General features: G+C 29.7%; 1 protein-coding gene and 1 pseudogene across 1 annotated transcript; one reads left to right on the forward strand and one right to left on the reverse strand.

The window, feature by feature from the left end:
- Positions 1-787: 787 nt before the first annotated feature.
- On the reverse strand, positions 788-4048 carry LOC137836177 (G-type lectin S-receptor-like serine/threonine-protein kinase At1g67520; annotated as a pseudogene).
- A 5982-nt stretch (positions 4049-10030) lies between these two features.
- On the forward strand, positions 10031-12057 carry LOC137834996 (uncharacterized). The gene is made up of 2 exons (XM_068643288.2): positions 10031-10435; positions 11294-12057. The coding sequence occupies exons 1-2, from the start codon at positions 10226-10228 to the stop codon at positions 11831-11833; spliced, it is 750 nt and encodes a 249-aa protein (XP_068499389.2). The 5' UTR covers positions 10031-10225; the 3' UTR covers positions 11834-12057.
- Positions 12058-16026: the final 3969 nt, after the last annotated feature.

Consider the following 16026-nt stretch of genomic DNA (forward strand, 5'->3'; position numbering starts at 1 on the left):
TTGCAACTGGGAACGCTATTTATAGCATTTCCCTCTCACCCCCATCCGTTAGATTCCCTCTCATCCTACGACCCATATCAGCCGGAATTCGAAACGTCATTTAATCCACACCGCCGGATTCCTCTCCGCCGTCTTCGACCAAAAGCAAATGTCCCATCATACCGTTACACTTAATGCCTGACACCTCGAAAGAACAACCATTACGACTCTTCGGCCTTTGTTCACCTCGAGCCTGGGGGGCAAGTGTACCGGCAGGCACCGAACGAACAGATGTACCGACCGGCCTACCGAACTCATAATAAATGTGAGGACGCAACAAGACTAAGGTAGTTAAGATACTCCGAAAAATAAGGAATACGTGTGTGAAGAAGATATTTTCCCCCGGGTATTCCGGAGCACGATTGGTAAAACCTATCCATAACCACCCTGAGCCCAAGAGGTAGAAAGCCCATTTAGAGGTAGAAAGCCCATTTAGCAATCCTATAAATACAGTGCTCAAGCCAGAGAAAGGTACGTTTTGATTCACTTACTAAACCTCACTTAGAATCTCATACTTACTTGAGCGTCGGAGTGCCTTCGCAGGTACCCTCCCCCGCCCGACCGAAGGAGACACCAAGAAGGAGCGACCGACTGAAGGAGAAGAAGACCGACACGTCAGCAACTACACTACATCAACCGACCGTGCCTGGGCCCCATCTCTCCACTCAGGTACAAATTTATTTTAATTTAAAAAACAGTAAATGATAACGAGAAACACCAAGGTAACCATGAGATTGGAAAAAACTTCTCAAATTCCAACAGTTTCATTATCAATTAAAGAGATATCTTCCTCAGCCAACTTTCTTCCATGGTAAAATGCTGGTCTTCTTTGCAATGGAAATGTTGCAATTTCACTGGTTAACATGGGGATTATCTCCGAAATGTTGGGACGATCAGCTGCACATTCTTCTACACATAGAAGACCAACATCAATGCATCTTATTGCTCCCTCTTGAATGAATAATTTTCTTAAAGTTGGATCTAAGAGGTCTAGTGCATGGCCTTGTTTCCATAGCTCCCAGGCCTAAGCCACAAGAAGAAAACAACATATTACTATAGTAGATGCCAAACAAAACAATAGGGAACTCTCATTATTTAATTTGGTTACATAGTTGCAGCAATCAAACACCCTCAGATAATATACATGTCCAACTAGATTGAGTGGCCAATCAGCATTGTTTCTGGCACTGATAATTCAAGCAGCAAGACTCAAAAAGCATAGACTTCAAAATTCTCTCCATGCCATACTCAGGTGACATGCAACCACTAGTAAAACTAGTGACATAATGTCTGTTAGATTAGAAATAAATTACACAAGCACCTAGTAAAAGTAATAATAGGGTACTTTAAGGTTACTCACCATGTTCCAACAATCCTTTTAGAGTTTATATCTGACTCTAGTGTGAAAATTCTGGCCATGCCAAAATCTGAAATTTTGAGATTCATATTTGAATAAAGTAGAATGTTGTTACTTGCTTTCAGATATCTGTGAACTACTCTTAATCTTGAATACTTATGTAGATAGATCAGTCCTTGAGCAATCCCATCAATTAAGTTCTGAAGTTTTCTCCAATCTAATTTTTCGTTTTGAGTCGAATCTTCCCATTAGTAGGATGAAAATTATTGGTGTTTCACAAGGAAATAAAGTATGCGCAGAAAGAAATAATAAGAAAACAAATAAAGCTGATATATGCAAGATCTAGTTTTTGTTTTACTAAGCATGATAAAAAGTAGTCCAAGCTTTTGTTGGGCATATACTCGTAGATTAGCATTCTTTCATCTTCATGAATGCAACAACACAACAACTGAACAAGATTCATGTGTTGGAGTTCAGATATGAAAGTCAATTCATTTTTAAACTCAGTGTCTCCTTGTCCTGAACCTTAAGAAACTCTTTTTATTGCTATTTCTTCTCCTGGGGTAATAATCCCTGAAATGATGTTCAACAATTATTATTGATTTCATTTCGGGAAGTAATATTGGACAAAAACATGTTTAGGATTTTAAGTAAATGACCTTATATACAGGTCCAAAGCCCCATTCTCCTAACTTGTTTTTCACTGACAAGTTTTTAGTAGCTACCATGATCGATGCATAACTGAAAATTCTTAAAGAATTCACATTTTTCAATTCATTTTGATGTTCTTCTAAACTTTTCCATCTCTCAGACACCACAAAATTTAACATGCTGCTCCCCATTTGCTTCTCTTCTCTGTTAAGGCAAGATTGGAGTAAAACAATGTTACTTTTATTATGGAAGATAAGTGCTTGAAAGGAAACTGAATGATGGTACTGATCTATTAACATTGACAAATAAGTACCGATGTGAAGCTTTTCTTCTCCTCATCCATGGACAGAAAATGCCAAGACTAGTTATTAGTGAAGTAGTTCCTACCGGAGCACCAACTTCAAACCACTTCTTCATATCTGTATTGTAGTACCAATCACAAAATACTATATAGGTGGTTTTTTTTAGAATTGAGAATATTGAATTACATTTTTTATAGAAAGTATAATACTGCAATGCTTACTGCCACATGAATCTCTTAGTAAATACCTTTAAAAAACAATTAAAAACAATCTTACATTGGTTCTTTTGCTAGGAATGACGCGTTAATATATTTTACACTGCTTATGAAATTGAATCAAATTGACATCAAGATCAAAAGTTTGCATGGTAGGAATCATTAGATTATAAGTTATTAGAAGTTAAACCATTAGAGGACTCATTCTACTCTAACAGAGACTACATGGCAGGAATTTTAGATTAAACACTGAGAGTAGGACAAATGATGAAGCAAAACTTTGTATTCATAGCTATATTTTACCTTTTCTGTTTTCACGGTATCATTGTTTCATGAATATAGCGTTCCTAGCTTCTTCATGGATTTTACTTGGAATGTGTATGTATATTACTTTTTCTGTGCAAGGTTATCCAAAACTAAAGTGAAGATTTAGTCTAATGAATAGACAGAATAAAGGAAACTAGTTTGTCCATCTTAAAACCTTGAGGAGATATATCCCCAGCTTGAATTATGAAGATGTAGTGGCAAACTCTACTTGGAATTGAAATTTAAATTAATTATGAAGATCAAATCAGTTCCCTCAAAGATTAAGAACCTATCTGTTTTTTTACACCTTGCACACGTTCCAATGTAAATTTTATACTGAGATTATCTCATTTACCATCTAATGGTCAAAACTCTATTTCTATTAAATGAGTAAAACACCAGTTTTGAGCTTGAGCTAAATCTCCATTTTCTGTATCCTGCAAGTTTCCATTACTAAACAACACCCTCTGCGAGTGATCATTATGACTTACATAACTAAAGGACTCTTCATCCTTGTTTGAGACAATGTTGTATTCATACATAAGCTGAATATGCCTTGGAACATTGTCTGTTGTTTCACAGAACCCCACTTGTCCAAATATGATCCCTCCCCTCCTTATGACCAACTCTCCTTTCCTTGGTTCCCACTGAAGTGCAAAGAAACCTGAAGATGGGTTATTAGAAGAAAATGATGATACAACAACCATGAATGATTAGTCTTGTGACTAACCCTTAACTTCATACCAGGTAGAACACATCTGAAGGATGATCAAAGCTTTGACACATCACTTTCTTCATATATCCACTAGCATCATATTCTCCAAGGATGAAGTTCCTAGAATCCAAAAGTGTGACAACAACATCTGTTTCGTAGGTAGAGCATAGGTGAGTATAGTTATGGGGTTCCTACCTTGACTAGTGATACTCAAAGCACCTGAATGATTACATGTTAGAAGCACCCCAGAACTGTTGTCAATAGGGTCATTTCTGTTGGCAATCCATGTGTGAGTGGGATCAATCTGAAGAGGAGCAAATTTCAAACAGAACTTATGCATTGGCGAGCATAGTGTAGTTGAGTGATCAAATCTACTCTCCAATGCATGAGAACAAGTATGCAGACACAACCATGAGAAAATAACCAGCATGGATAATTTAGCATCTTCCACATGAAGAATCATTATGGACATAGGATTTGTTAAAGATGGAAACTAGCAACTATGAGATATATATGTAGAGGACTTTAGCCAAGGATTATTAATGGTGGTGACTGTTTAATACAAACTTGGTAGAACATCGTTGTGGACTTCATCATTGCACTGTAACATAGTAACTAAGACTAATCCTCCACTCTTATCTATGAGAGTAAAAAGGGGTGAAGTTGGAGATTGAAGCAAATCATTGACTTTGTTGTTTAAAGAAGTCATTTGACCCTTGTTGCATTTTTGCATTGTTTTCCCAAACATTTTAAGAGAAAGAGATATTTTTAGGAGAGTACTTTAAGAAAATAATTATTTATTCTAATTCTTATTTTTTTTAATAGGTGTACTATTTTTAGAAGTATTAAAAAAATAAGATTAAAACTAGTTTTCTTAAAGTTAATCTTATTAAAATGTTATATTGAGTTTAAGAGAGATGAATTGATCTATTATTAATTTTTACTAATAAATAATTCTTTGTTCTAATTCTTATGTTTTTAATAGGTAAATTACTTTGAGAAATATTAAAAAAATAAGAACTAAAATAAAAATAGTTTTTTTAAAGTTAATCTCATTAAAATACTATATTGAGTTTAAGAGGAGGGGGACTAAACTATCATCTATTTTCACAATAAGATGATGAAATTTTTTAATGAAATAATTGAAAAAGGGTTTAAAAAATAAGTTTTACAAATTTTTAAACTACAATATTAATGATCTTTTAGAAAACAAGATGTATGAGAGAATATGTCGAATAATGTAATAAAAGAGAAAGAAAGTGAAAGTGAGAAACAAGTTAATTAATTAACTTTCAAGTTTTTCTCTTACAAGATAAAAAGGAAATAATGAAAATATCCAAAAACTAAGATCTTGAACTGTGTAAGACCTTAGAGCAACAACTTGTGAAACCTTGTCATAAGATCAACTTAATAACCCTAATCAAGCACACTTTCATATCAAGAATTAAAAGACACAAAAACAAGATCACATGGAAAAAAGAGTTAAGCACAACTAAGAAGTGAAAGGATAGACAATAAACTATGTTAACTCTAAAATCAAGAGTTTGAATCAAACATTAAGAAAACTCTAAGAAGTGTTTTTGACCCAATATAGGTTTTGTCTAAGTAGTAAACTTGTTTTTCAATTATTATAAGAAAATTCGTACAAAATCTTAAGGTCTAAAGAGAGTTGTGTTTTATTTACATATAGAAGTACTAATCCATTACTGGCAATCAAGCTCTCAAAATTTTAATCTATTAAAAAGATTTTAATCTATTAAAATTACTAAAGTTTTGATTTTAGGTGATTTTAATCGATTAATTTAACGTTTTAATAAATTAAAATAAAGATAGAAATAAAGCTTAGATTCAAGTGATTTTAATTTATTAAAATAGAGTCAATCTTAAGACTAAGTTTTAAATGTTTTAAATCGATTGTATTGTATTTTTAATAAATTAAAATGTTCTTCCTTGGGAAACCAACAAGTCTAAAAACACTTTCACATATTAAAACAATGCATTAAAACATAACTCAAATCTTCAAATGAATATTAAATACTTTCAAAACACTTTATAAATTACCCTAAAAAAAATCATTAAATAACAACTAATCTTAGAGACAAAAAATAATTAGTTACAATATTGATTAAGTTAGATACGAATTTATAAACTAAAAAATTATTGGTATCTAAAGTAGTTTTTATTATTAATACAAGTTTATAAATTGTTATCTAACATTAGCTATGAAAGTTTTAACTACTGATTATTTTAGATTCTAAGGTAATCACTAATTTATTATTAAAGACTAATTTAGAATCTAAAAGTAATTAGTAGTAAAAACATTGATAGCTAATGTTTCTTCTAGCATATGTTTAATGTTCCTTGCCATGCAAGTTTCCCTTCCCTATAAGTAGGACTCACCTCCTCTTGTATTGGCAACCTTGATTTGGTAATGAAATTATGCTAAATTCTCCTCAGCATTTCTACTTGTCTTGGTTCTCTCTAGAGTAGTCTTCTTCAAGACACTCTCTAGACTCCTCCTAAGTGTTGACATAACCTCACTCTAAGAACTAAAACCTTCATTTTCATCTCACGACGTGACTCTACTACTACTCCTACACACTTTTGCCTTGTTCATGATTCAAAGAAGATCTATGAATGAGCGTGGAAAGACTTCCATCACATCCTCCCCAAGGAACTTTCCTTGGGAGCTTATTTTCAGGAATGCAAAGTTTAAGAATTTTTTGTTTTCCACTCCTTAGGGAGAAAAGTGTTTTTTCGTCAATTGACACGAGAGTTAGGTGGGAGGTCTTCAATAGATAAGTCTTTCTTTTTCTTTCTTGTCTTATATGTTTTCTTGCTCATATTTTCTTTGAGTTTAAGTTAATTTACTTTCTTCATATATTTTTCCTAATTTTTTTCCTAATTGATTCAATTACTTGTTTTAATTTTCTTGAATCAATTTCATGTGTCTGAATCTATAACATGTTTTGCTTATTTCTTTGGATATAGTTTGGCTTGGTTCTAATCTCTTCTTACTTCAAAACTCTTTAAGCTCCTCTGAATTGCATGAACTTGGGGGTTCTCTGCCTCAATTTGTCAAGGTTTAACGCGATTTTAATGGACATATAATCTAATAATGGTCTTGGTTTGAGTATGGTAACCATGTGGCGCATTGTAACTTCTAGACTGAGATTTTGGATGTTGACAAGGTAAGATGGCATGGTTGGCTAGTGGCAAATTGTGTTTTGAACCTTGCAACCAAAGTATCAAAGCGATTAATTAAGTGAGGTGGGAGTTGAGTGAACAAGTTTATTGTGAATCCTTTTAGAGAGGTTGGAAACACTATACAAAGGATTGCATCTTAAACGTTCTCGTCGGGATTTAAGGTACCATCATATATGTCGAGACTTGGGCCTTTCCAATTCAGCGAAAGGGTTGTTTTCGTAGTTCCCTCCATAAAAGGGTTTCAATCGGTTAACATGCCAAAGGTGTAGGTGGAAATATGGGGTCGAGATTCAACGTTCTCTCGACTTCTTGAGTATTGGGAAAGGTATGGAGGTTGGACTTGTGGGACCCCTATGCTCAGGGTCAAGGTGTATGAGTATTGTTCCACTGCCGTCTAACTTTTGTTTCATCCGGGCATTCTCTATTTTGCATGTGGTTCTTCAGCAAAGCTTTATCCGACCCCATGATAGATGCCAAAATGTTCCTACAAGGTCAGGATGACCTTACATAATCACTCACTGCTTATATCGTGCTCCTCGATCTTCTCTCTAAGATCTTGATTTAGGTCTTTTGATCTTGGTCTCAGAATATGGTACTTAAAATGATACTGCGACGGTCAAGTAAGTACTTTATTAGGATACAATAGTATTTGGATTGGATTTAACTCTGCTTTACCTTAGGATAACCACTTATTTATACTAATTTTTATGGACCTACGCCTGTACGAATTTATAAGGAATGTCCAAGTATTCCTTAATTATGATTTTAGAATTGTTTAGGTGTAATGCCATTATATAATCATGTTTGGTTAATTATTTTGGGAGATATATAACTTTTAAGTATTTCAGAAGTATGTCACTTGTTCTTATTATTGGGAAATAATTGTACAAATAATATCGTCGCGATATTTTGGCCTATCAAGGTTGTCTCAGAGTGTAGTTTATATTTTTAAAAAAATTAAAAACTAATGTGTTACTTTAACTAAAATAATTATTTTTTATCACATTAAATTATTAATAAGATAAGATGATTTTTTATTAAATTTTTATTATTTATTTCAATTTTACAAAGATAACTAATTATTGAATTATTTTTAATATTTATTAAATTAATTTTTGAATTTTATGTAGTTTAAATTAAAAAAATTAATATTAAAAATTAAAGTAATTTCATTACATAGTGTTATATAAAAATTACAAAAAAAATAATGTAATAATACTTAAAGTTAAAAAGTAAAAAAACTTATTTTTTAAAATAAAGAAGAAAGAAATTTAGTTTATTTAAAATAAATTATTCATTCAAACCAAAAACCATATACAACTTTTAAAAATGAATAAATATATTAAAAACTTTCATATAGGAATTTGATTATTTTTAAAAAAATTAAAATTATGTAATAATATATTTTTGTTTAAAAAACACAAATTCAATTTACATAATAAAATTATATCTTTATATCATTTTACCGTTACTAAATACTTTATTAATTAATTTATCAAACATTTCTAAACTATATTATCCCCTCAAAACTTGTAAACTATTAATTTATGAAAAGATAACTTATCCACTAGTCTTAAAAAAGCCCATTAACTCGTCTTTCCCAATTTCATATACTTTGTAATTTATTCTCAGAATTTAATGTTAATAAAAACTTAGAAACGAATAAAATTAATTTTATGCAAGAGCGCTTATAGTAATTATTTAATTACTTAATTATTATTATTATAAATATCTCGTTGCTGTTACTATTGTAAAGTAAATATTATACAATATTCATTACGATTGCATTATTGTAAATTTGCAATAATAATACTATAAATAATATACCACATATAATAGTTAGTTTAATAATTTATTTAGTAGTTAGACATGCACAATTAAAAAAAATTTCTTTTGGAAATTCCATCAAATAGAGATACATTACAGATATTTAGATATCTAATATACTGCATTAGTATATGAAATTCCTAAAAACTAACACTACAATCATTATTAAAAAGAACACATCAAGTCCTACAATAAACCACTTTGAGAGATATACAACTTATTTAAAGGTCATCTTTTAAATTAGGGTTAAAATGAATCATAGGTTGAAATTGATTATTTTCATAGTTAAAATTTTAGATTTTTAAAATATTTTTTTAGTCTAAATTTTAAATCTCTTTAATATCTCTAATAAAATAAATAAATAAAACATGTCATTATTTATATTTTTTATATAATAAATAAATTTTCAGTATACTATATTCATTCATGTTAGAGATAAGGTTAATATGAAATATTTTAATATCCTACTTTATCAAAATCTTTTTTTCACTTAAAAAAAATTTAACAAAGATTCATTTTAATAATTTTTTATTTCAAATATTTAAAAGATATAAAATTTGGACTAATAAAAAAATTATTTTGATATAAAAATTAGGAAAAAAATATGTTTAATCTTTTAAATTAAATACACCAAAATTCAAATTAAATGGAGAATAAATATTATGATAAGATGGTAAGGTATTAATTTAATTATTGTATAATGTATTATTGACTTATCTAAAATCGTGTGAGAATTAAGAAAAAAAAAGGAAAAATAAATTTAGTGAGATGGAAGAAAGAAATGGTAGAGTCTGGTGCCCAAATTTAGGTTCTTTTCTCTCATACGTGTCAAAGAAGTATTCAACGAAAAAATTTATTGAGGGTTTGATAATACAAATCGAACGTCATACATCCACAAGGTCCAAAGTTCATTTATGAGCTTAAAACCATTAAAAGTTGTATGCATATATCTTGAATAAAAAAAGAAGTAAAATAAGAGAATAAATACAAAAAAACATTATAAGCCATTATGACGATTATAAATTGTTGTGATAATTATATTACCCAAAAATTGAAAGAGGGTGAATAAATAATTTAAATTAAGAAATTACCAGATTAAGGCACAACTACTACTATTCTATGCATTAAATGCTCCCATTACTTTACATGCCACCCTTTTCTTGAATTCTCTTCCCACTCCTCCACTACCCATTAATTAATACCCCTCCACATTAAATGAAACAATTAATTAAAATTTAATCAAATTCATTTTAAAATTCAAAAACCACGATACAACCAAAGCCAGAAAACTGAATTTAATACAATTTAATTTTATTTAATTCAATCAGGATTTTTTTTTTGTCTTTTAATTTTACTGTAACGTACCATCACCTAGCTTTATTGGCATATATAAATCTCTCACAGTCACACAAATGAAGGAACTCCATACACACCACTCTGCTTTCTTCTCCGTTTTCCTCTCTCTCTCTCTCTCTCTCTCTCTCTCTCTCTCTCTCTCTCTCTCTCTCTCTCTCTCTCTCTCTCTCTCTCTCTCTCTCTCTCTCTCTCTCTCTCTCTTTCTCTATCTTCTTTTCTCTCTCTAAATCCTCTGTGAGAACGCGCACCAATGGCTGCTGAAGTTAGCTCTCTGATTCGGGTCATGGGTGGTGGTGGCTACAAAGAGGACCAGCATCGAACCGTGGGGAACGAATCGCACGGTGAGAAATCCACGGCTCTGATTACCCGCGACCTTCTTGGTGGGTCCTCAATTGAATCCCAGGAATTGGACCTCGATTTGCAGGTTCCTTCTGGCTGGGAGAAACGCCTTGACCTTCAGGTTTGTTCAGTTTTTTCTGGGTTTTCTTTTTCCCGAGATAAAAATGAAAAAAATAAATAAAAATTAAACCTTTTTCTTTCGCTGGAAAAACCCATGATTCCTGGAATCGGAAATTCTTCTCCGTAGTGTCGCGATTTTCAATGAAAAAAACTAACGGCGGAATGAAATCGCTTTTTTCTGTTTGTGTTTTCCTTGTTTCGCGTTTTTCAGATTTTTTTGCTTTGTTTGTTGTGGTGTTCGCGCTGTACAATTCTTTCACTGGGAGGCTTTATTTTCCTTCTTTAATTCTTCGTGATTTGATTTGGTTATTGTTCATGAACATAATATATTTATGCGTTGTCCGATTTGGAACTTTTGCTATTTGCTTTCATGGTTTGCGAGGATAAACATAAGAGTATTATTTTTAGAAGAAAAGGTTAAAATTCAATACTTTTCAGTCGGTGATTTTTTATTATTTTTTCTCTTTTGTGGTGTTGTTAAACTTTTGCCTTTTAATGTTGCATCAGGTTTGTAATTACTCAATTTTCGTTCCTTTGTACCTTTGTATTTATTTCTCATAAAGCCGAGTTTATAGGATTCATATTTCTGCAATCCAAGCTTTCTTATCCATGATGTCATTTCTGAACTCTCCCCCATAGATTCATTCACACCCTTCATAACAAATATCATTCTTTTGAAACTCTCAATTTACTTGCTTGATTTTTTTGTTAGTATCTTGTATTGATTAATTCATATAACCCATGTGATCTGATAATTGGTTTTATAATGATAATTATGAAGATCAAAGTCACTTTTCTAAAATGGTTGTAATTGTCTGATTAAACTTTGGTTGGTTGGTGAAATTGTTTATGGATGCAGTCAGGGAAAGTGTATCTTCAGAAGTGCAACACCACCACAATAGGGTCTCCACCAATATCTGATCACAAACTCAATTCAAAGCCAGCAGGGCCAAAGCTTCAGGACCTAAATTTCCCATCTTCATCGTCATCATCCAATGTGCTATTGAACCTCTTTGATGAATCAAGCTTGGACTTGAAACTTGTTTCATCCTCATTGCCCTCAAGCAACTACCAAAGTGTGTGCACCCTTGACAAGGTTAAGTCTGCACTAGAGAGGGCAGAGAAGGAGCCTATCATCAAGAAACGCACTTCATTTTTGAAGCCAACACTCTCAGCTTCATCACCCTCTTATTCTTCATCCTCTTCTTCAATCAGGGAAAACACTCAAGAGGAAGACAGTGAAGAGAAGCTGGCTTCTTCTCCAATGGCTGCAGGGTGCCCTGGTTGTCTATCATATGTGATGATCATGAAGAACAATCCCAAGTGTCCTAGGTGCAACTCCCTTGTTCCTATTCCATCCATGAAAAAACCTAGGATTGATCTCAATATATCAATCTAAGTGGTGGTTGGTTTAGGGCAATTGATGAAATTGTCTCCATTTTCAATATAATTTGTTATTTTTTTCAAGGGTTTTGTAAATGGAATGATAGATGATGATAAATTTAGGTTCTTTAAGGATAGGATTATTTGTTTAGTGATATTGGCCAGGGGTTATGAATGTATATGGAAAAGGTCCTGCTGTCTTACTAGGAAAGTTAATAGAAAATCCTCAAATTTCTGACACTTTTTTGCAATTTTTTTCCTTGCAATACTGTTGATGAATCATCCTTATCTCCAATTCCCCTTATTTTATCTTTACAAATTTGCCTTGGTTTTCATTAAGTTAATTAATGATTTTTGCTAATTGATTGAATTTACATCAATTGAATGAATTCATTTTAAGTGCACTAAATGTTGATAGTTGGATTCAAAGCTACCATTATTATCATTTATGTTATATGCATATCATGTAGACATTAGTTATTTTTAATTATTTCTTAATGCTATTGTTCATTTCTCTGGCTGTAAATTACGTTACAGTGTTGAAAATGTGCTTTGGATAATGAATACAACTTTTCCTCATTTGATGCTAGTTATTATAATGAAACGATAGGTCAGAGATATCAGTTAAATAACATTTAAATTTGTATTGAATATTTTCATTCAATGAAGCATGATTTTTTGGTATATTAAATCTGAAAGAGTTAAATGTTATTTAAATTATTTATTTATCAGTTAAATAACATTTAAATTTGTATTAAATATTTTCATTCATTGAAGCATGGTTTTTTGGTATATTTAATCTGAAAAAGTTAAATGTTATTTAAACTATTTATTTTACAAAGCAATATTTAAAAACATTAAAGAGTATTTAATATTTTTAATTATTTGCTTATTTCTTAAGAAATAATTATACTCATTTTTAATTTAATAATAAATGCATTGCTTAATTGATATACTATTATTTTTTTCTTGTAGTACAGGAAGATATTTCTGATGTTTTTGATATACATGTCAGCAGTTACTATGAATTTACTGGAAAAAATCTGAAATGTTATTATTTTAGTAATTTTTTACAAATATAAAAAAAAGGACAAAATTGTAACTTAGCGGTGGACCCAATCATTAATAGAGCTAAAATGTCAGAATGTGAATAGTGAGTGTAATCTTGTGGCACACTTAGCTGGTACAATTTTTTTTTTATCAACATATTTATTTGTTTTTTATTATATATTTATTTGTATTTTTTTCATCTTACGGAGTAAATTATAAGTATTTTGAATATTTTCAATCGTCTCAAAAGATTTCTTATATTTTTATAAAATAAATACATTAAGGATTTTTTTTCAACTGTTCATATTTTTCAGTTTCTGACCTGAAATATATAAATAAATTCATTAATACACTCTAAATATTATTATAATGTTTAATTGTAATGTGGAATTAATATCTATTAACTGACAATGAGATTGAAAAAATATGATACAAAAATATTTGTTTTCTAAAGTAAAAAAACCCACGGTAAAATGAAAGTAATACATTTTTGTTATTTATTTAATCATCTGAAAAATGTTATGAATAATATATGACGTCATATGATATATTAATATATTGAAAGATATATTTGAATAAATTAAAACTGACAATAATTAATTGTATAACTTAACCTGAGAATTATATTATATATTAGTATATATTTATATTTAACATGACTATGCCATTGTTCAGTTAACCTGAGAATATCAACTGCATAGGTGATAAAATTCAAGTTTTAATTAATTAGTTGTACTAAAAATCTTGGAACCATGAATGTGATTCTGGAAAAATAAGTGCAATAAATAGGTCCTTAAATGGCATTGATTAGGTGCCGATGGTTAATAACTTCTTTGAAAATGTTAATGGTCAAAAATTATTTTTAATGTCTAACTTAGTGAAACAATATTTTGGACAATTAATTTCATAAAAAAATTCGTTTCTATTAAATTGATCGTTTACAAATCTTTCAATAATTTAATTATATAAAAATATTTTTTATAAATATAATTTTAAATCTTCTTAGCTATTTTATAGGATAAGTATTACAAAATATTAATGTTCAAAGGCATTATTTCTCAATATTTTTATTAAATATTAGCAATGTTCATAATAAATTCAAATTAACGTATACTATTACTCTGTTATAAAAAGTAACACCAAAAACTTCCCTGAAGTTAAATTTAAAAGCTTCACATTTGTTTAATTTTTTTGGGTTAAACTCTTTAATGTTTCTTATATTCAAATGAAACTACACAAAGCTCTTACATATATAATCAAAATAAATATCTTGCTGAGAATCAAATAAGTTTTTAATAAAAATTAGCCATAAGTAAAATTAATAAAAACTCTATACCGGAAATGACAAAAAATTATAACATACTTGATAATTTAATATTTCTCCTATATATTATGCAGTTTTATTTACATGTCATATTTATTTTTACTTAAGTCTCAATTGAATTAGTTAAAAATGACTTTACATTAACTGCGCTGTTAGTATCAAATAATCAATATTAATTATCTGTTTTGCGAACTTTTAATTTTCTTGAAACTTGGTAATTTCTCCTAAATATATGTTACCCACATTACATATTTATTTAAATTATGTATTCATATATATATATATATTAAATATTTATATTCTAGTTTTGTATTTTATTTATATTTTTATTACTAAGAGAATAAGCTAAATTTGAGTCTTATACTTAAATATTAAATAATTTTGACATGCAGTAAATTTTATTTAGAGGGATTAGGTTAGTTTTCATATCAAATTAGACAAATATATCTTTCTCATTTGATTAGTTATTTAATACAAGAAGATTTTTCGTTTTTACTTAATATTTAATTTTCTTTAATTAATGTAAACCCCCCTAAAAACAACACAATAGCCTCCCCTCATATTTTTCTCTCTCTCTCAAAACTTCTCTTTTCTTCCTTCTCTCATTTTCTATGATTTAGTCATCAATCATAGTAGGGTCAGTCCAGAAAAATGTTCCTCCCAACTTTATTAAGCTTATACTAAAATTTGGTAATGTTTTGATAACTTGTTTTAGGTTCCTAAATTTTAGAGTAGTTTCTCTATTTGAGGTAGAATTTCCATCAGAATAAGAAATTTCAGGTAAGGGAAACTAACTTTAATTTTTTAAGTGTAGTTCTTTTTTATGTAGTTAAATAGGACTTTCGAATGTTTTGGATTACGTTTTGAATGATATTGTATGATAAAAATGATATGAAATTGAATTCATACATTTGGGATAATGTATGGACTGATGTTTGTTTGTGTATTAAGTATTGATGCCTATGTGTAACAGAGATCTCCGAGCTTCATTAATGATTTATGTTACATAAACTAAGATATCAGGTGGTGAAAAGCTGATGGGGGAGTTTATGCACACCGTGACATATGAGATGCACAACTTGGGTTGTATTGAACTTACTCTGATCCTTTCTCTTAGATTCGCTAAAAATCTTTGGATCAGGTGTTAGTCTTTGGTATGACTTACTTAATACCGGTCTTCCGGAAGACGTCAATGGTTATCCTGTTTGTTAAATATCCTAGATGTGTAGATCTATGTGAGATCTATATGATTGTTTTATGTTAGAATTTGAAGAAGATTGAATAATTGAGAAATTGATCCATGTAATTTGGTTTTCTCTTTTAATTTAATTGTGTATAATATAAAATTTTATTTTCACTAGCTTACCCTTCATTTTCTTGTTATGTTATGAACTACTATGACTATACTATATACACGAGCAAGGTGCTGGAGAGCATGGAAGGATTTAGAGTTTTGTTTTGAGCTATGAATTGTAAATATTTGTATTTCTATAAGTCTTAATCATGTATTAAGAATGTTTTGAAAAACTTTAAGCTTGTTTAGAAACATGTAGGAATTGTATTGTAATAGTCAGATGTATTTTTGGGATGTTACAAAACTGTGTTTATATGATTTCTATGTGAACAAATTGTGAACTTTCTGGAAATTTTGAAGGAAGAATTTTAAATTTTAAAATATTTGTAATATAAATCATTTTAATTTATTTTTTTAAATGAATTATATTTCAAATTTCAGATATAAGTTAATTTTTATTATATCCTTTTTATATTTATTAATGGAAACAAATTCACCTACGCATACTTTATAATAATTATTAAAATAAAAGATATCATTA

Source organism: Phaseolus vulgaris, chromosome 5, assembly GCF_051622355.1.
Source record: "Phaseolus vulgaris cultivar YP4 chromosome 5, ASM5162235v1, whole genome shotgun sequence".
NCBI lineage: Eukaryota > Viridiplantae > Streptophyta > Magnoliopsida > Fabales > Fabaceae > Phaseolus > Phaseolus vulgaris.